This window comes from Apiotrichum porosum (assembly GCF_003942205.1).
Source record: "Apiotrichum porosum strain DSM 27194 chromosome Unknown scaffold_7, whole genome shotgun sequence".
NCBI classification, from domain to species: domain Eukaryota; kingdom Fungi; phylum Basidiomycota; class Tremellomycetes; order Trichosporonales; family Trichosporonaceae; genus Apiotrichum; species Apiotrichum porosum.
Window position 1 is genome coordinate 226,321 of NW_021167114.1, and position 20,184 is coordinate 246,504.

The 20,184-nt window shown below is 60.4% G+C and overlaps 4 protein-coding genes and 2 non-coding genes across 6 annotated transcripts; 4 read left to right on the plus strand and 2 right to left on the minus strand.

Moving 5' to 3' along the window:
- Positions 1 to 384: 384 nt before the first annotated feature.
- Positions 385 to 2,993, plus strand: EHS24_008386 (uncharacterized protein; the record flags this gene model as incomplete). The annotated part of the gene is made up of 2 exons (XM_028623702.1): positions 385 to 911; positions 1,028 to 2,993. The coding sequence occupies 2 exons, from the start codon at positions 385 to 387 to the stop codon at positions 2,991 to 2,993; spliced, it is 2,493 nt and encodes an 830-aa protein (XP_028475676.1).
- Positions 2,994 to 6,302: 3,309 nt separating this feature from the next.
- Positions 6,303 to 8,504, plus strand: EHS24_008387 (uncharacterized protein; the record flags this gene model as incomplete). Its single annotated transcript, XM_028623703.1, has 1 exon — positions 6,303 to 8,504. The coding sequence occupies one exon, from the start codon at positions 6,303 to 6,305 to the stop codon at positions 8,502 to 8,504; it is 2,202 nt and encodes a 733-aa protein (XP_028475677.1).
- A 2,391-nt stretch (positions 8,505 to 10,895) lies between these two features.
- Positions 10,896 to 11,006, minus strand: EHS24_008388. The gene has a single exon. It is a non-coding gene; the product is annotated as a tRNA-Pro (tRNA).
- A 271-nt stretch (positions 11,007 to 11,277) lies between these two features.
- EHS24_008389 lies at positions 11,278 to 11,403 on the minus strand. Its single transcript has one exon. It is a non-coding gene; the product is annotated as a tRNA-Pro (tRNA).
- Positions 11,404 to 12,003: 600 nt separating this feature from the next.
- On the plus strand, positions 12,004 to 14,373 carry EHS24_008390 (uncharacterized protein; the record flags this gene model as incomplete). Its single annotated transcript, XM_028623704.1, has 6 exons — positions 12,004 to 12,057; positions 12,220 to 12,276; positions 12,437 to 12,546; positions 12,670 to 13,012; positions 13,089 to 13,349; positions 14,266 to 14,373. The coding sequence occupies 6 exons, from the start codon at positions 12,004 to 12,006 to the stop codon at positions 14,371 to 14,373; spliced, it is 933 nt and encodes a 310-aa protein (XP_028475678.1).
- Positions 14,374 to 18,027: 3,654 nt separating this feature from the next.
- On the plus strand, positions 18,028 to 18,747 carry EHS24_008391 (uncharacterized protein; the record flags this gene model as incomplete). The annotated part of the gene is made up of 1 exon (XM_028623705.1): positions 18,028 to 18,747. The coding sequence occupies one exon, from the start codon at positions 18,028 to 18,030 to the stop codon at positions 18,745 to 18,747; it is 720 nt and encodes a 239-aa protein (XP_028475679.1).
- Between the last annotated feature and the right edge of the window lie 1,437 nt (positions 18,748 to 20,184).

The window sequence follows — 20,184 nt, forward strand, 5'->3', positions numbered from 1 at the left end:
CGATCCCCTCTCCCCCCTCCATCGATCTCCCCCATCTCTTTCTTTGCCATCCACTACATACACCCCACACCGCATTCATATACACCTGCACACATCACACCCATCGGAACAGCCGGACAGCCGCCAAACGCCAGCCAGCCAGCTAGCTAGCTACCGAGCTCCGTCTCAAACTTGGACTGGGCACGCGATTTAGCGATCGCGCCGCGCACCGACCGAAACGCCATCGCCCACCTCCATCCTTCCTTTGTCTCATTCCCCCCCTCCCGGCGGCCGACTTGACCCGTCGAGAACCACCTCGCGGCGTCCGCTTTCGTGGTCTCTACCACACCATCTCACACCCACCTACCCCGCCTCGCACCAGCCGGCAGGTTCAATAGCCTAACCATGTCGCCGTGGTACGCAGGAGCTCATGTCATGGGTGGCTCGGGCTCGAGCTCGCGCCCCGGCTCGCGTCCAGTGTCGCGGCCTCCATCGCCGTCCTTCTCGACCAGCCCTAGCGTCGCATCGTCGTCGTTTAACAATGTCGCAGCGCTCAGCCAGGCCCTCGACGACCCGCTGTCAGAGTACTTTGCAGACGGATCCACAGCAGGTTCCAGCAGGCAACTCAACTCGTACACCGCTTCGACCGCGTCGTCCCTCCTCAGCCCCAACGCAAGCACTGAAGCGACACCCGTGCCGTCGATGAGCGGCCTCCCCCATGTGCCCGACTCGGCACATTCGGCGTCCCCCCACACCCCACTCGAGATCTTCCTCGACTCGGACGACCTCATGCTCCGTGGCCAAGGTGGCGACATGAACCCCGCATATCTGTCGGGCTACGTCTCGCTGTGGCTCGCCGAGAGCACCAACCTCAAGGACATTACCATGCAGCTCACCGGCAAGGCCAAGGTGCACTTCCAGGATGCGTCAAAGTGAGTGTTCTAGGACAAGCGAGCTTTGACTACCGCGGCTCCACGTTATCATTTCCCCGTTCCGCTCCATCCATCCCTTTTGGGGCCCAGCTTGTTCGTTTGCTGACTGTTCCCAGTCACAACTACACACACAACATTGTTCAGCATGACTGGTCGTTCCTCGAGGGCAACAAGCGCCATACACACACACTCAAGGCTGGCCTTCACAACTTTCCCTTCTCGTTCACCCTTGACGGCAACCTGCCGTCCAGTATCACTACTGCCACGGGCGACGGTGCCATCCAGTACAGGCTGCGCGCAGCTGTCGTTCGCTCGGGTCTGAGCTTTAGCAACCTGTCCGCTACCAAGGGGTTTAGGCTCTCGCGCACTTTCACGCCCGAGGCTCTCGAGTTCAACCAGACCCTCGAGATTGAGAACACTTGGCCGGGCAAGGTCATGTACTCGATCACTGTGCCATACAAGGCGTATGCGGCCGGCGACTCGATCCCCGTGATTCTCAAGTTTATGCCCATCGCCAAGGGTGTGCGCGTGCTGTCCGTCTCGTCGGTTATCAAGGAGTACTCGCTCGTGTTCACCAAGGGCTCGTCGCATGCCGACACCCGGAATGTGATCACTACCAAGCACGAGCTCCATGGAGGCCACGCCGTGCTCATCGAGCAAGATGCTTCGCGTCCCCCTACACACTGGGCGGGCGTGCGCGAGTCGCAGTGGCGCGACGTCGCCACCTCGAGCCCTGCCAACACGGGTCCCCGTGGCTCCACCGAGGCTTCCACCGAGGAGCCAGTGGACCCCGAGGCGATTGTCGGCGACGACGAGGTGTGCACCTCGCTGACCATTCCTCTACCTCCTTGGACCACTCCATCGCACACCCTCAAGCCTGTGCAGGTTACGCACAAGATCAAGTGGTCGTGTGCAATCTCCAACCCTGACGGTCACGTCTCGGAGCTGCGCTGTGCACTGCCCATCTGCATCCTTGACAACTCGCTCCTGGACGAGGCCCGCGCTGCCGGAGCGCCCACTCGCAACCTCATGATGGGCACGACCATCGACGAGACGGCGCAAATGGACCTGCCCAGCTACAGCAACCACGTCTATGACCGCATCGCCGTGGCCGAGCATTCGGGGTCTTCGGCGTTCACCGCCAGGTCGGTAAACGCCACTCCGCACCATTCACCCTCCCACACGCCGCCGGCGTCCCGACCCGGAAGCCGCCCCGGATCGCCGCACGGATGGTCGCGGTCCTCCTTTACGGAAGCAGCACCGGACGTTCCGCCCCGCCGACAGCTCACGGAGCACGCAGAGTCGGCGCTCCTCCGCGGCCTCGGCCAGCTTGCTGCCGTCGGCTCGAGCCGCGGCACCTCTGGCTCCAACTCGCCGGGCCACATGACTCCGCCCGAGAGCTCGTCGCGCCAGTCGCGCCTGAGCTCGCGCTCCAACTCGCGCGCTGCGTCTCGTGCGGGATCCCGCGCATCGTCACCCGAGCGTGGCCACCGCGACGGCGAGGAACCCCACCACCGCAGCAGCGGCTTGAGCCACTTGCTCCAGTTCACCAAGCCGCTGACCGCATTGACATCGTCGGCCAAGTCTCCCATCCTCCGGAACAACAGCTCGAGTGTGTCGTCGTCGCCCGTGCTTGCGCCCTCGCCGATCACGCGCAACTCGGTGTCGTTCTCGACGCTGCCGGGCAGCTCGACGGACCGCCAGTCGAGCGTCACGTTCCACCCGTCGGCCCTCAGCGGCGCCAACCGCGAGCGCGGCAACTCGCGCGCGTCCAACCCGCGCTTCCACGTCGAGCCCGAGGAGATGAGCTCGGACGACAACAACCCCCTCTCGCGCGTGCCCAGCTACACAGACGGCAGCGACCCCTTCGTCGTGCCCCTCGACCCGGCGCTGCCGACATACACGGACAGTGAGGTCATGGAGCGCGCGCGCAGTGGCACAGACCTGGTGTCCATGGGCATGGCCCGCGAGCGCAGCAGCAGCTCGATGAGTGCGCCGGGAGCGCACAGTCTGCCCAATGCCAGTGCGCCGACCGCGCCGACCGTGCCGATCGTGCCTCCCGTGGTTGCCACGAATGTGTAGCCGAACAGACAGACTGTACTGTACGCACGCACACAAGGGCACTTTGTGATTAAAGATATATAAGCAGAATAGACAGCATGTGTGTCAGTAGAACATGTATAACAGCATTGCTCCGTTTCCACAGTTGTGTGCACTTTGCAGTACAGGACATGTGCATGGATGGGGTGTGCACTTCACGTCAGCCATTGCATTGCTGCGGTGCTGATCAATAGTCTCAGAAGGAACACAGGCCCGGCAGCTGCCAGGCCTGTCAGGTCCATCAGGCTCAAGACCCCAGGCCCCATCACTGCGATCACTACGGATTACGGATCGTAAACTGGATCGCGGATGAAACGTTCGCTACCGCACCGCAAATCTATAGCTCTTACAACGAGACCATTTAGCCCTGCGGTAACAGGTCGATTTTATCAGGAGAGTAAACACCACGCACGCTGGTACGCTTGGCCATGACGCACAGCTCTCGAGCTCTCGAGGCCGATTGCTTCCTGCCGAGCGAGCGAGCGACCAGCCACCCCCACCCCACCGCCCACGGCTGGGATGGCATGGTTGCATCCGGCGACTGCACGACTGAATGCGGCAGGCCGTGACGCTGTTGACGCGTCTGGGCACTGGTGCTGGGCTGCGGGCCTGCTGGAAAGATGCATACAGGGACAAGACGCAGGGGATGTGGGCGGCTTTGTCTGTTGACGCCCAAAATCAGGCCCGAAAATCAGGCGCGCGATGGTGGCGCTCTGGGTGGCCCAGGTGGGCGAATGGGTGGTGGAGACGCGAGGAGGCCTCTTGGCCTCTTGGCCTCGTTCAGTTTTGCGTCGCCTGCAAGGCCTGACGCTTGACCTGCCTGAATGCCTCACCTGCCTCACCTGGTAGAGGCGTGCCGGCGTGTCGGCGTCAGACGCCCGTAAACGCCTGCGCAGCGCCGTACCCGCCGTGGCCTCGGACACAGTTTGGGGCCGACAAACACCAGCCAGACAGTGCAAGCAAACACACGCCCAAACATGCCAAACATGCCAAACATCCTCACCCAGGCCAGCAGCCAGCGGCGCCGGCATCCCCGCCGCCGCCCTACCGCCCTACCGACTGAGACATACGTCCCGGGCATCCCGGACGACATGTCTGTCGAGACATCGAAGGAACTCTTGTGTGGCCTGTGGAATGCAAGTTGGGCAACAGCCAGTGATATTAAAAGCGGCGGCCAAGCATGGCGTCTGGTATATGGTATTTGACGGTCGTTGGCGACAGGCAATGTTGTCGTCGGCCCTTGAATCTGGATGACAATTGAGTACGAGATGCTGGACAATAGACACAGAGTGATGTGATGGGTGGTGGTCCAGTCTCCAGCGACCGCTGTGCCGATCGCGCCGAGGCATGGAGTAACGTGGTAACGTGGTAACTCTACTGCGTGGAAGTGCCGACCTCCTGGGACACATGCACAGCACAGCACTAGCCTGTGGAGCTGGTGCAAGACCAGCACCAAGTGAAGAGGGAAAGGGAGGGCTGTTGGACGGACGTGTTTGCTTTCTTTTTGCCCGTGCTCGATCGGTGAGTGCTGTTCTCCTGCAATTTTACTGTTTGGCTGGAAACCTGTGTTCTGCATGCTCTGCAGCTGTGGTACTGTGGTGGGCCATGGAAGACGAGCGGGGGAGAGAGGGCGGCCTTTACACCTGTCGTCGTCGTCGTTGCTGCCAGATCCCAATACCCGCTCTTCCCTTTCCCTTGAATAGCTGCGCTAGTACACGCGGTGTGTGTCGCTAGGAGCGAGCGGAATCTTGCGCTTCCTTGTCCTCTTCCTCTGCGTCCCTCCCTTCTTCTTCTTCTGCGCACCTGCGTACTGTGCTGCTCGCTTCAGCCAAACATTACAGAAGGCGTCGAGGGCGCGCGCCCGCTCATCAAGGGCCGTGGATGACTGCGGCAAGGCAGCGGCAACATGACGATGTCAATGGCCCCAGCGGCCAGTGGCCAGTGGCCCGTTGAGGTGGTGACGCCTTGGAGGCCGTTGAGGGGCTTAGCTAGCGTCGATGTGAGACTGGTACCAGCCTCTCGCGCGCGGGTGCAGGGATGATGGACGTGACCGTTGCAAACTGGCCACTGGCCACTGGGCAACTGGCACAAACAAGGGGATGGAGCATGGAAACAAGGAGACAAGGAGACAACAAGTGATCAAGTGAGTGCTCCCTTGGTCTGTAATTTTGCACCATGGTGCCGACGCTACTGGATCCGCTACTGGCCTGCTGGATTGGTGAGGAGAGTAGTCACCCTTGCCCTTTGCCCGGTCCCTTTGGAGCGTTTGTGCACACCTTGGGATCCCACACTCGGTTACATTGGGAGAGGTAACGTTGCAGCGAGGCTTGCTGGAACGCGTACTCTTGCAGGCCCAAGGGCAGCGACAGGACCCATGGAATGGCTTGTCATGAACGAGCCAGGGGCCAGGGGGTGGAGAGCAGAGAGAGTGGGTGGGGTGTAATTCCAGGGGGGACGACCCGCGCCTGCTTTTCCTTTTTGCTTTGATTTTGCCTTTGGCCACCGTAGAGGGAGAGGGATGACGCCTCTTCCGGGACCCAACTGCCCATCCGACGAGTCAACAGACATGAAAGGGGATACCAGCCACCAATGTAACTCCTCTCCATGCTCGCTCGCTCTCCTCAGGCAGTGCATGCACCACCCAGGCACACACCTATGCCTCGTCCCTCCGCGCAGTCATACCCACCCATGGCCACCCACACGCTAACATGACTCTCTCTCTCTCTCTGTGCTGGAGCGCGCGGGGGCGCGCCTGGTACGCCACTCGCCACCCACAGACCTTGTGCTCACGCAGGCCGGGGCAGGCTCCCTCTCTCTGGCTCCCTCCCTCTCTCTTCACTCTGCAGTCGACCAGGTTCCAGCGCACGCGCGCTTGCCCAACCGGCCAGCGACGGTACCCTGGGCGCTCGCCACCTGCACGGGCTGGGCGAGAGGGTCCTGTGGATCCCCCGCGCGCAGACACTGTCTGGCGGGTGTTGGGTGGAAATGGATGGAGCGCGAATATTGTGTGTCTTCCCCCGCCGTCCTTCAAAACCAGCGACGTCGCGCACAGGCATCTTTCCTCCTCCCACCCCACCATCCTCATCCATCCATCCTTCTCACGCCTGGCTTGCTGAGCAGCCTCGCATCTCTCCCATCCTCTCTATACCCCAGGAGGGCACAATCGTCAACAGCTGCGCTGTACGGAAGCCGGTCTTCCACCTAACCCACCCAACCCCCCCAAGTCGCTTGTGAATCCCCCCCCCCCTCTACACCTTCTTCTCCCCGTTCTTCACGTCAACCCCGCGCGAAATGCTCGCATCACTCGTCCTCGTCCTCCCGCTCCTCGCGGGAGTGACCAACGCCGCTGGCGGCGACCACTACGTCCCTCACAAGACTTCCGGCACCAAGACGCCCGTCAAGCGCGACGCCAACCCCAACGCAGACCCCGCTGGCGGGGACCACTACGCTCCCCACCGCAAGACGTCCCGGGGCTGGAACCTCTGGCGTAAGCCTTCTGCCCGCGAAGCTGAGGCCGAGGCTGCCGCCTGGGCGCACTACGATGGCCCTCTTGATGAGCGCGGTCTCCCAATCACTGCCACCACGACTGTTGTTGTCCCTGTGACTATCACCGAAACCATCTGGGTGGACGCCGAGACCGTGAGCCCGGTGCCTACCGCCACCGACACGGGGTCCCCGTCGAGCGCCGAGCCAACCTCTGTTTCGCCTTCCTCGGACCCCTCGTCGTCTGCCCCTTCCATTGCGCCTTCGTCGTCCACAGACTCGGTGTTGCCCACAGAGACGTTATTCACTGGTTCGGTTGAGCCGACCACTGCAGCAAACGCCTCGATCACCGACTCGGCAGTCTCGCAGTCCTCCACCTGGCTCATCGACCCCACCGACACTGTGACGTCTGATGCAACTCGCCCGACAGAGTCTGGTACTCTGTCTGAAGAACAACCCTCCACCTCCTCCTCTGCGTCCCCCAACGCAACAGAGTCCTCAGTCGCGCCCAACGTGACTGAGACCTCTGTCTCGAGCGACCCCACGTCGACTCGCCACCACCAGCAGTCGAGTACCTCGACCGAGTCTGAGCTCCCCACAGACTCGGCTTCGACCCTCCTCCCCAATGAGACTCAATCGGCTACCGAATCGCTCCCGACTGCGTCGGAGACGACTTCGCACACTGGCCACAGCTCTGCGACTGCTTCTGCGACCGAGTCTACTACCAACTCGCTCACCGAGACAGAGTCTTCGTCTGAGACGGCGACTCTTCTCCCCACGTCCACTCCTGCTACTGTTTCGGCTACCTCAACCTCTACATCCTCGTCGGCAGCCGCGACCTCGTCGTCTGCGTCAACTGACGGCATGATCATGGCCGGTTACTACGCCGACTGGATGTCCGACTCGCTCACCCCCGAGGACATTGACTGGACCAAGTTTGACGTTGTCGACTATGCCTTTGCCGAGCCTACCTCGAGCGGTGGCCTCACCTTTGACGTCTCGGACGAGGGCTCGCTCCTCACCCGTCTCGCTACCCTCGCCCACGCCGCCGGCAAAAAGGTCAAGCTCTCTGTCGGTGGCTGGACTGGCTCGGCCTACTTCTCGACCCTCTGTGCCTCGTCGAGCAAGCGCGCTACCTTTATCGCCAACATTGTCGCCGCAGTCACCAAGTACGACCTCGACGGTATCGACATTGACTGGGAGTACCCTGGTGCGGAGGGTGCCGACGGCAACGCCGTTTCGTCTTCCGACTCTGCCAACTTCCTCACGTTCCTCACCGAGCTCAGGGCTGCCCTTCCTACCGGTTCGCTCATCACCGCCGCTACCCAGGTTTGGCCCTTCTACGGCTCCGACGGCCAGCCCATGTCGGACGTTTCCGCCTTTGCCGCCGTTCTTGACTGGATCCTCATCATGAACTATGACATCTGGGGATCGTCCTCCACCCCCGGCGCCAACGCTCCTCTTTCGGACGGCTGTGGCAACTCGTCGCAGCCCACTGCCAACGCCTACTCGGCCGTCGCCTCGTGGACCGCTGCTGGCTTCCCCGCCAACCAGATCACACTCGGCGTCCCGGCCTACGGTTACATCCAAAAGTCGACCGCTACCCAGCTCTACGACCGTTCGTGGCGCGGTATCCCCATTCCTCCCCACAAGCAGAAGGCCCGTGCCAGCAGCTCGGTCACCGTTTCCAACACCGACGGCGGCACCACCGACGGCCAGATCATGTTCGACGGCCTCGTCTCGCAGGGCGCCCTCGTCCTCTCGGACGGCTCGTACATTGGTGCCGGCGGCTTTACCCGCCACTGGGACTCGTGCTCCTCGACCCCTTGGCTCAAGTCGACCTCCTCGGGCCAGATCGTCACCTACGACGACCCCGAGTCGATGAACCTCAAGGGCCAGTTTGCCAAGCAGGCCGGTCTCAAGGGCTGCAACGTCTGGTCCATGGACGGCGACTACCTCGCCAGTGCCTGGCCCAACACCGCCGCCGTGCGCTCGGGTATGGGTATTTAAACCCACCCATGCACGCACGCACACTCGCACACGCGAGAGAGATACGGACAAGTCGAAGACTCTTCGACACACCCCACTTGGATATTTCCCCTGGTCGTGGTTGGGCAGCACGAGCACAGGAGTAGACTTAGCCCCCGCTTACATAACTAAACGGGTTCCATAATACTATGTAGCCTATGCAGGACATGGCCAATGTCGAAATGGTGTAGCAAGGTGTGGGGAGAGAAGGGAGGACGAAAGACTGACCGTGGGGGACGCCGCCAAACGAGCCGCGCGGGTCCGAAGGCGAACGATCACATGTCGGAACGAACGACGGGTCACTGCCGCATGCCTTGTAGATTCATGTGTGCACACGCACAGACACCACCTGCTCTGAATACCGAGAGACACCAACGTCCGTGCAGATAGGTCAGAGGCACTGGGTATATGGAAACCATGTGCCTGCACCCCAAAAGTGGCACTCACTCGTCGTCGCATTTTCATCCTGGTTCAATCACCGCCACCACCACCACCACCACCACCACCCGCTACCAGCTGCACCGTTCAGCACGGCCAGGACGTATTGGCATATTGGCATGACGCTGTGTATACCTTCGAGTCGGTCGCAGTGATAACCTATAAAGCCAAGGAACGGCAAAAACGAAGACACGTAGGGCAGCCAATGTCAACAACCCAAGTGGTGGTGGCATGCGTCACCTGGTGTTTTTCCTCTAAAAACAAACACACATCTGAGCCACTACGAATAACACATGGCGCTCGAAAGTCACCCCAGGCATACTGTGGAGGACAATGTGCGATGCATAAGAGATATATCCAGTACACCAGCATCAGGTCCAGGTCCAGGTCCAGGTCCTGACAGTGTACGTTCGGCTGTGGGAAGGGACGATCTCGTATTTGCGACGCAAGTGAGACGATGCCAGATGCCGCCTCTGTGGTCATCTCGAGGCATGGCTCAGTGGTGCCGCTTGTGAGTGGTACAATCGTACCCATGCGTACATTGATATTGTTGGTGATAACTCTCTCGTTGGACTTTGGTGGCAGTGTACGCCTCATTCCACTCACAGGCTCGGACGACCAGTGATGACTGGTGAGGTGGGCGTGCTCTTATCGCGACTTGCACATGTTTTATTGGGACACCCGTCGATGTGATCGTTGTCGTTCAGTCGCGAATGTGAAGGTACATGGAGTCTGATGAGGATGGGCAGGCGACAACCACAGTCAAGTTTGTCCACTTCAGTTAACATAACAAGTCAGAAACCAAGCTAGAAACTGTCACTGTTTGGTGGAGACGCATGGGGGCTGCCCATCATATCAAAGACACCAGCGAATGCAACACCATTCCCAGGATGTTATAAGTAGGGGACATGACATGGGAGTCTGAGACAGCAAACAAAGTCGAAGGTCCGTCCCTTTTGAGCGATGGTTGACAAGAAATCCAAAAGGCTTTGCGATTCGTTTCTCTGCACATGGACCTCCTCTCACTCTTCATGTCTTCGACTGTGAATGTCACCAAAGGACCAAGAGCAGCCACTGGGGAGATAACGACCGAGCACATGCCCCACAGCCGTTCTAGGGCACATCACCCTGGGGAAAGGGTGCTGGCCAGACAAGTTCTCAAACATAGACATTTGTTGATTTCCTCTTCTGTTTTCCGAGAATAAACCCTTGATCGCTGTCATCATTGATTCACCAGCATCGGATTTCTGTTGCTCAGAGGTACGCTGGGCGCCCACTAAAAACAACTGGTGGGATCTACGTGCAAGAGCCACTCTGGTTGGCGGCTGTGGTTGACCCCAGACGTTCGCTCGGTGGTGGTGTCGGACGCATCGCTTGGGCACCGGCCAAATGTAGATGTTGGTGGGGGCATAGGTAAATTCCCAGCGGTACCTGCCATTCGCAGTTGAACGTTCCATGCCTTTGTCCCCGCTGCAGCTCGATGGTAGTGCGGTGGACCGCGACCACCGCATTATCCCAGGCGGTGTGGTGGGTGTCACCACTCGTCCTCGCCCTGCCTGAGGCTTGGAAGGCGAGGTGCCCCATCGCCACGTCTTGCGCTACCGTCGGACACGGTGTTAGAGGGGAGGCTGGCAGAAGGTTCATAAGAAGGTTCAAGCAACCAGGAGCGATGGGGGGTTCCCATGTGCGCTCTGCGTTGCCCTTCCTGAATGGCAACGCGCGAGTGAGGAGACGACGATATGTGTTGGTGATATCCGTGAGACATATCTCGGCACTTCGGCTGAAAATCACGCTAAAACATGAAATACTCCGCGGGAACACTGCAACACTCTGCAAACCAAACAAACCCTCTTTACCTTCCCTCCCTCCAGCGCGTTCGTTGTGTCCAGCAGACATGCCAGCAGATGCATGTATGCAGCGACAGGCAAAAGATAAGGCCCCCGCCGGGATTTGAACCCGGGACCACCTCCAGAAGATACCACGCTGATCGAGATCAAGCGAAGACAACACCCAAAGAAGGTATGATAGCGACTACACCACAAGAGCGCCTATGTTTTGGTTTTAGCGAGATACCATTATGAAAGATGGTGAAGGCGGTGACATGTTTGAAGGGGTGCGAAGAGCTTCAGACGAAGTATGCGAGCTGGAGTGCAGACGAGTCGATCCCACGCGACGGACAGCGGGACCGATCGTGCCTCTCAGCTCACCTCCGCCTTCTCCGTCGCCATCGCACACTTCTGCGGGACCGTCCCTCAGGTCGACATCGATGCAAAAGAGTCACGCCTGCCTGTCTGGAGAGACAGAGACAAGACAGCAAGGCCCTCGCCGGGATTTGAACCCAGGACCACTTCCATAGCTAGAGAACACGGAGACGAACCCGGAGAAGGATTAGAGACCAGCACTGGACCCTAAGAAAGTATGATAGCCACTACACCACGAGAGCGATTGCTGCCTGTTTATTGTGCATGCATTGAAGAGATGGAGGAGAGGAGCATGCAGGCCACAGGGTTGATTGTAAGGGGGTTAGCAGGGAACGAGACGGGCAGAGGACAGTTGGGAGTGGATGGATGGCAAGGTGCCACGAACCGCTTATCACAGGGACGTGGAGGCGGTTTGATTCCCGACGACGCCCCGAGCTCTCAGCGCATCGAGACCTTGTCGAGTTTCCAGCAGACCTGTTACTTCCATATGCTGCGCATATATCACTGTCATAGCCGCAGCGGCATGCATGACTCTCAGCTTCATCAGCTGCGTCCACATCGTTCGGGCAACAAGAACCATCTCACCCACCCCCCACATCATGGCGCGGCAACATTGCATCCCCAGGCACGGCACGTCATGACGCCCAAACGCGGGGAAGGAGCCGTGTGTGCCTCTACCATTCTCATCAGAAGCATCCTCACCTCTCTCTCCGTCCTTGGTTCCATCCCGTTCTCCCCATCAATCGTCTGCACACCAGGCTCCATTCAACCGGGGCCACCATACTCGCTACCTCGCTGGTCAACACCACCCACCAGTGGTATCGGGACGGACCCCTTCGACGATGGGCGTACGCGCTCACAGCTCGCGCGACACGGCGCCGTACGGTGTCGACGAGGTGAGTGACCCAGTGGCCGTGCGTGTGGGCCTTTGTGTCCTGTGAACACGAGCACAACACACACACACAGGGCACACAGGGCACACGGTCATGAGATAAGATCGGTCCGAGAACCATACCATGCATCATCATAGACATATAGACATGCTGACGCCGACAAAGTACTACCGCAAGGTAGCGGCAACATACCGAAACCCGTTCTTCGCAGGCATCAAGAAGGTGAGCTGCGGTGTCGTGCGATGTGGGCCGAGCCAAGTCCTCATTGTGGTCTGCGGCGAGCAGGAGAGACTGCCACCATGCACGTTCGCAGAGAAGCAGACCTCCTTTCCCTTCCAAGCCGACCCCGCGTCCAACCCGTGTGACCCACAACTAACGGCAGGTCGTGTGGACACTTATGGCGCGGTGGTGGGACGAGGAAGGCGGCGTGTGGGGTCCAGGAGGGTCGAGGGTGGGCGACACGCTGCGCGTGCTGGATATGGCAGCAGGGAGGTGAGTGCTTGGGTGGGAGGGCAAGCCGAGTTCGACACACCCGGTGGGCAGCTGTGGGTCTTCACCTTCACTCAGCTGCCTCTCGGGTCATCGTAGACACAGCACCGTCGACTAACAGACCAGCGGCGAGGCAACCCTCTGCCTCCTCGAGTGGGAAGCGGCCGGCAAACGCGCCTCGCTCAGCAGCACCCCGTCCTCACCTACAAAATCGCCTCCGCGCCTGCCCCTCTCTGTGCAGAGCACGCTGCCCGTCCGACCGGCGTTCACGGGCACCAGTACACGCCGGCGTCCCGCTTCTGGCGCCGACAATGCCGCCATGCCGTCCTTTCCGCGCGCAGCACCCCCACCGCACAGCGGCACGGCCGGGTCAGCGCGCACGGCGACCCCGCGCCCACGCGTCTTCTCGGCCGGCACGCCGCCGCCATTACCGCGCGCACTGGTCATGGACATTATCGCCACAGACCCAGTGAGTAGTAGCAGTGCTGGTGCCGGTCCCCGTGATGGAAATCACCTGCGACTCTGCTGCTGACAATGGACCACAGTACACCTCCCCGGCCTACTTTGCACGCACGTCCCGCGTGTGCCACCCCCTGTCGTTCGCCGACCTGGCGGCCGGCCGCCTCCCGCCCTCCCGGGCGCGCGACGCAATGGAGGTCGACGACAGCGGGCCCGAATGGGACATGATCGTGTGCTCCTTTGCGCTGCACCTGCTCACCGAGGCGAGCGAGCTGGCTGCGCTGCTCGACGAGCTGAGTCGACGCGCGACTTGGCTCGTCGTCGTCGCGCCACACCGGGAACCAGAGGTGAGTGGTGGTGTGGTTGAGAGATTCTTGGAAACGGAAGGCGGAGAAGACGAGTCAAGGGGGGTCTGCGACGTGGGGTCTGTCTGGTTGGAACTCGGATAAGGAAGGTCGCGCAGAGTGCGACGTGCAATCGCGGTGGACGGCTGGCAGTGGGGGTGGACGGGTCGGTGCGTCCTCGCTTCCGCTCCTTGTCGGACCCGATATCGACGACGCTTTCCCTGGCGGCGAACACCTGTCTCAATCGCGGGATCACGGGCTGGCCACATGAATGTCCAACTCGGCGTGTTCGGTCACACACTGTCATCGTTGCGAGACATGCGCGTCTATATTTGGCCAAGACAGCCCCAACGCCGTCTGCGTCTGTGCCTGCGTGCGCGCAGATAAGGGGAGCGGCCCCCCTCGGTCGTTCCGCCCAGGCGTTGGAGTTGACTGTGACTGCCCCGCAACTCCGCGGGCCTCACTCCGAGGTCCTCACTTCTCACTCCGAGACAACCCTTCGCGCAGTCAGGCAGGTGGGCGTTTAGGTCCTGATACGCGATACCAGAGTGCTTGTGCCGTGTTCTGGCCTGCTCGCCTCGTATTGGCGTGTTCTGGCCACTATGGGACCCACAGAGGTGGCGGCAGACGCGTGTTCTGGCGGCGTGGAAGGTGACGGACAGTGGCAGTGGCGGTGTTGACCGTGCCCAAGACGCGTCTTGCCGTTCTGGTCACAGGGCTGACGCCATTTCCTCTTGTGGCACTCTCGGTACCTCTTCCCCAACACAACACAAACACAAACACGACGCCACACCAAACAACCGCGACTCTGCCCCCCCTCTATCTACCCTCTCCTCTCTCCCAGATCAAAGAGGCGTGGGGCTGGTCGCGCTGGGACATGGCGGCCTGGCGGCCGGCCGGGAAGAGCAGTAACACCCAGCCAAGGCTATCGCCGCGCACCGCCGCACGGCGAGAACGCGAGCGCGAACCGGACCGCGACCGGGACGAAGACGACGAGACCGAGCTCGAGATAGTGAGGGACAAGTGAGTCTTTCCGAGTGTCCGAGGCTGCGTCAGAGTTTTGAGTTTGAGTTTGGGGTGTTTGTGGTGTGTGTGATGTGTGATGTGTGATGTGTGATGCGTGTAGTGGTGCGTCTGTGTGTGATTCTAGAGTCATTCTAGTTCCTGTCGTGGGTTCCTTGGGGTTCCTGGTCGGACCAAGTGGTGCCCGCGCCGTGCTGTGAATTCGGCCCTCCGAAACTTACACGGAATGGGTGGCTCAAACCTGCACGAGGGGTGGGTGGGTGTGCATGCAAACATGCAGCGCCAGTCGTGCCGTGTTCGCGTCTCATCGCGTCCGCCAGGGCGGGGGTGTCGGCACGGCTTGGGTTGTTGGTGCGGCTTGGGCTGTGACTCGTGGGTGTGGCTGGCCCGACGTATCGTGTCAGTTGGGCTGGGTGGGATCCATGTGACCGGCACGAATTCCGTCGCTGTGTTCTGCCCGGCGTTGGGATGGGAGACGTCGCCCGTGTTTAGACTACACGTCCGGCGCCGAATGCAGACAGACAGGCATGCGTGCGTGCGTGCGTACCTGTCTGCACTAGTGGACCGGACCTGCGGCGTCGGCATTGGCGTTGGCGGCGTGAGGGGATTCTTCTTTTTTATTTTCTTTTAAACCGCACCTCCCTACCTATTCAGTGGATCAGTGGGGCGAGGCCCTGCTGCAAATGGGGGTAGGCGCTGCCAGGTCTGGGGGGTGCGAGTGTACCTCGCCTGCGCCTGTTCAGCCACGTGCCATGTCTGGTCTGGACTGCAGATAAGCTGTTTGTCGGTGTCGTGTCATGCACTACGAGCGGGGGGTTACATATGAACCAGGGCGAACAGCGAGCGTGCCATGCGGCGTCGATAGATGGCCACAGGTGACGGTCGTGCACTGGTACACGTCACTCTGGTTCTGGCTGCTCGCTTCTCGCTGCTCGCACGCTGCTTGCCACTGGCCACTGTACGCACTGTGCTTCCGCGGTGCATTTTGTTCCGGGACACCGAGACGAGACACCCCGACATCAGAGACACAGGTCGGAAGATTAAGAAAGATTAAGACACGAGCGCGTCGCACGCTTTGCACTGTTGGCTGACGAGGTCTCCAGGGTCAAGCTGCGCTTGTACCGGTCCACAGCGGTGTAGTGTGGGTAACAGCAGCAGTGTACACTGTTCAGTAGCAGTAGCGTCACAGACTAGTGCGTAGATCACAGAGGTGTGATGGAAGTGGGCACAGACGATGCGATCGCCATGCCCCGGCTCCTTAGTACGGTGTTCTGGTGCAGGGAACGTGAGCGCAGAGGTTCAACCGCGGTCTCGCGCGGTCTCTAGCGCTCTCGGCGCCGTCTTGGCCCAGTATAGACCCAGCCCCCGCCTTCTCCTTGGATCCATATGGATCCATACCGAGCGAGCCTCATTTACATCATGATGTTCTGAATCCAGCCAGCTCCAGCCAGCCATGGCTAGGATCATCAGGGCGGAGAGAGATCTTGGCCGACATTGTATTGAATCTGGGCAAAATGCCGGTGACGCGGTGGTGGTGGCAGTGATGAGGTATGGGCGCCCCGAATTGCTATTATCAGTCCTGCATCGTTCCGCTCTGCACCACCAGAGCCAGATCCCCGCGTAACGGAGCGTGCGTCGATGAGCCTGTATGTAGCCCATCGATAGTGGCATGGACCGTCCGGGGTGGGCTGGCAATCACGGGAGACAAGTCTGCTTGGCCCCAGTCTCCGTCTGTGGAACGCAACTGACCGCTTTTTTTTGCGGTCGTCACTGCCTCCCCAAGGCAAACGCTCAAGCCGTACTCAGGTCTATGGACGGGCAATGAATGGGTCCTTGGGCAAGTTAGCTCGTGCCCTAGAAGGAGCCAAAAAGCAATTACGACCCGTCGCCCGGGGTGGTTGATCTTCGGTCGACTCCATCGACCGAGCAAAGGAATGCAGGTCTCGGCGTCTCTTGGCGCCACACGAGCGCGCGTACGTGGTGTGAATGCTGCAGGAGGCAAGTGTGCAGTAAACAGGCAGAATGCAGGTACTGTACACAGGGCAGGCGTGCAGGCGTGCAGACGTGATGTGCGTGCGCTAGAAGCACCTCGGCAGGAAACTGTGGATTGGATCAATGGCCTCAATGGGAGGGGCGACGGCAGCCGAAATGGTGGAAAAATACCATCAAAGGCCAATTCAAGCTGGTGGCCCTTGGCCCAACCTGGCTGCACCCGAGACCGCCGACGCCGTGTCCGCAACACCACCCACGTCGCCGCTCGCCGCTGGGCAGAGGGTCACAAGGCCAGAAGGCTCACGGGGCCTGGCTGCGAGGGCAGAATATCCCGTAGCATCGTTCCGGGCGGCACGTACCATTAAGTTGGGTTTATTGTGTACGGGAACGAGCAAAGGAGCAAAGCTCGGCACCAGGCCCGAACAAAACAACGGCGCGCGAGCCAGGGCCAGCCCAAAAGAAAAAAGCATATTCGCGTGAGCTAACCGGAATCACGCAAAAGCTTGTGTTGCCGCTTGCCGCTTGGAGCAGCGTGCAGCGTGCGCAGATGGGTGAAGGCGCGGGAGAGTGAAAGACTGCGTCCTCGCAGCAAAGGGCTCTAGTATCTGGGGTGGTCGATAACCCACATGTGTTGTTTGCATCGATGCTACTGCGTACTACGGGGGGGGGGCCAACCCCAGTGCAGTCCAGCGCAGTCCAACTTTGCCCGAGTAACAACTAAGCTTTCTGGCGTGCATCATGGGCGTGCATGGGCGTCCACGGGGGGGATTATACCTCTTGCTCGCTGCGCGCTGCCCCCGGTGTCTCTGCTTTGCTGCGTTTATCTGCTACGCGGCAGCGCCAGAGCAGGCAAGCGAGAGACTCGGAACAACCCCCCCACCTGAATGGCGGCGCCACGGTCCAAAATGTTTTTCAGACATGTAAGGGTCCCCCCTTGGAGGTTCGGCGCTGCTGCTGCTGCTGGTGAGCTGCTGCTGCTGGGCTGCTGGCCGTGGGTGGTGGTGGTGGGCCATGCCGGAGGCAAGCAAACGCAGCATTCATTATCATCCATCACAGACAACACGGCGCGCCGGTCGGTATCGTTCGTCCTTTGCAACAACCCTCTCGTGTTCGTTCTGTCGACACACACACATAAACCACACACACACAACAGACGACCAGTCGTCATCGCTGCTCGTATCGCGAACTGCAACACCTGCCGCAGCCACACGTCAAGCAGCAAGCGAACAGGTTCACCAAGTGGCATACCATCAGCCACCACCACCACCGACGACGACCACGGCGAGAGCGAAACGCTTGGTCCTTCTTTGTGCCCTGCAGCATCCCTTTGCACTTTGCCCTCGCTCCGCAATCTTTGGTGACTCTGGCCCCCCCCCCCCCCCCCCCCGTGTTCTTCGGCACCGTTTCGCCTCCTCTTGTTGCACGTTGACAGGCAGAGAGGACACACGGACACCTCCTCTCAACCCAAAAGGCGCGTCACATACAACTAGTGCTCTCTCTCCCCCACACAGTCATCCAGCATCTACCGACTGGACATATATAACTCTTGGACAGGACACACACTCGTACCTCCCCTCCCTCCCCCTCTCCCCGCTACCCACTCCACCCCTCCCCCTCCTCCCTGTCGCTGCCTTGCTCCAGCGATAGCGACCGACGTCACCCAACCATGGCCTCGCTTTACACCCCAACACCGCGCCGGCACGCGCTCGCCATCGTCCCCTCCATCGTCGTGAGCCCGCCCACACCTGTCCCCGGCGTGCCATCCTTCCAGACCGACTACATCGAGCAGGCGCGTCGCCGCCGTCAACGCCGGGCCAGCCGCTCAAATCCAGCCTACTCGTACTCGAACGCCCAGGCCCTCTCGCTCCTCGACGTGGGATGGAAGCGCCGTCCCGCTGGCGTTCCATACGACATGGCTCTGAACGCGACAGAACCCCCCGTGTCGCTCGTCGACGCTGCCGCCGAGGTCCTGGGCCTCGTCCCCGTCCTCGTCTTCCTCAAGGCATGGTACGCCGAGACCGTCGCGAGCTTGTCGTCATTGTCATTGTCATTGTCACCGTCGTCACCGTTGTCATCGGCCAAGGCCGTCCGCCGCCGCAGGAACATTACGCCCCTCACCCTCTTCCTCGTCCTCCTCGGGTCGGCACTCGCGCTCTCGTTTGCCATCACGACCATCCACAGCAGCAGCAGCAGCGACTATGAGGGCACGCACGCGCCGCACGCGTACGCCGCAGCCTTTGCACGCGCCCACCACAACCCTGCCTACGTCGGCGTCACCCTCCCTCCCAAGACGGCACCGACGCCAAGATACCAGGCGCCCACGGGCCACAACGGCCACACGGACAGTCGCCTGGCAGCCGTCCTGGATGCGTGGGACTTCCACTAGCTGGCTGAGGGGTGTGTGCATAGCATGCTCTCTTTTCCTTCGTTGTGTCTTTTTCCATCCATCTCTCTCTCCATCTCTCTCTCTCTCTCTCTCATGTGTTTCTAGGGGTGTTTCCTTTGACATTATTGCTCTCTGGACATTAGGATCCAGCGGTGTAGCGGGGTTTGTTCCCAAATATCATATGCATGCCGCACGTTGTACATTTCGCAGATCGGAAGCACCGGCGGTGTGTCTTGGAATCAGAGAGTAGTACGTAAAGAGCGATCGAGGCCCGTGCGCGCGGGGGAATGTCGTCGTCGAGTGATGGAGGAGAGCACCCGTGGGACGCAATCTCACGACCAGCGATACAGCTGGGCGCCAAACAGCTGCTGTTGGCGTGCATGGGCGTTTCCATGGCGTGGCATTGCCGCCTAAGCAAGCTACGGGCTACAAGCTGTGCAAAAAAGCGCAAAGAGCGCTCGGAATGGACACGCGCGCATGGGCCACACATGAGAGGGTTTCAGGAGGTCGCAATCACCGCCAACAGCGCCAACATTGCGCTGACGTCGTGGCGTCCAGGCTCGAGACGCTGGTACGGCTGGTTCGCATTCCGTGGCCCCGGTTGCTCGTTCCCAGTGGTTCAGCCGCGGTGGCCAGTGGATCAGTGGATCAGTGTCAGTCGTCGGCCATTGTCTTGCTCGTTCTGGCCATGGACCCATGTATCAGAAACCTCCCACCGGGGCAAATGTGTCGGGGGCGGACCGGCACTGTGGCGACGAGAAAGCAACCGCTGTGGCGAAGCGTGGAAACTGCTGTCAGACATGGCCATGTCTAATCCACCAAGCCCACCAAGCCCACGCCAGCCTGACTCATGCCACTTGCTCCCACTTGCTCCCACTTGCTCCCACTTGCTCCCACTTGCTCCCACTTGCTCCCACTTGCTCCCACTTCTCTTTCCCACTTGCTCTTCAATCACGCATCATACATTCCGTCTTCTCAGCTGCCCCCGAACCCCCGCGGCTAAAGTCCCCGTCGTTCATTACATATGCGAAAGTGCAGGACACAGCAACAGTAATGGAGAGATAGCCTGTACGCAAATGAGACACTACACACCGTAGCCTGTAGCGCTTGCCACTAGATTTGCGGCGTCTGTCGTCATTACACTGTCAGTCGCCATATCCGGCAGGAACCGGAATCGGGTCCAACGGCGGTATGGCGGGCGGGCGTGAGAGAAAGCTTAGGAAAGGCGCCAAGGCGCTTCCGAGGCCAGGCCGTTCAGACGGGGGATGGAAAGGTCGCCGTGCCAGCGAGATAGGATGATAGCAATGGCAACGCAAGAAGCAAAGAAACGGTTTGGGTGTGACACTGGCGATTGTGAGAAATCACGATACGGCCGAGGTGAGGCCCACACCACCCCCGTTCCTCTGCCGCCACCTCTTTCCCCCTCCGTGCCAGTGA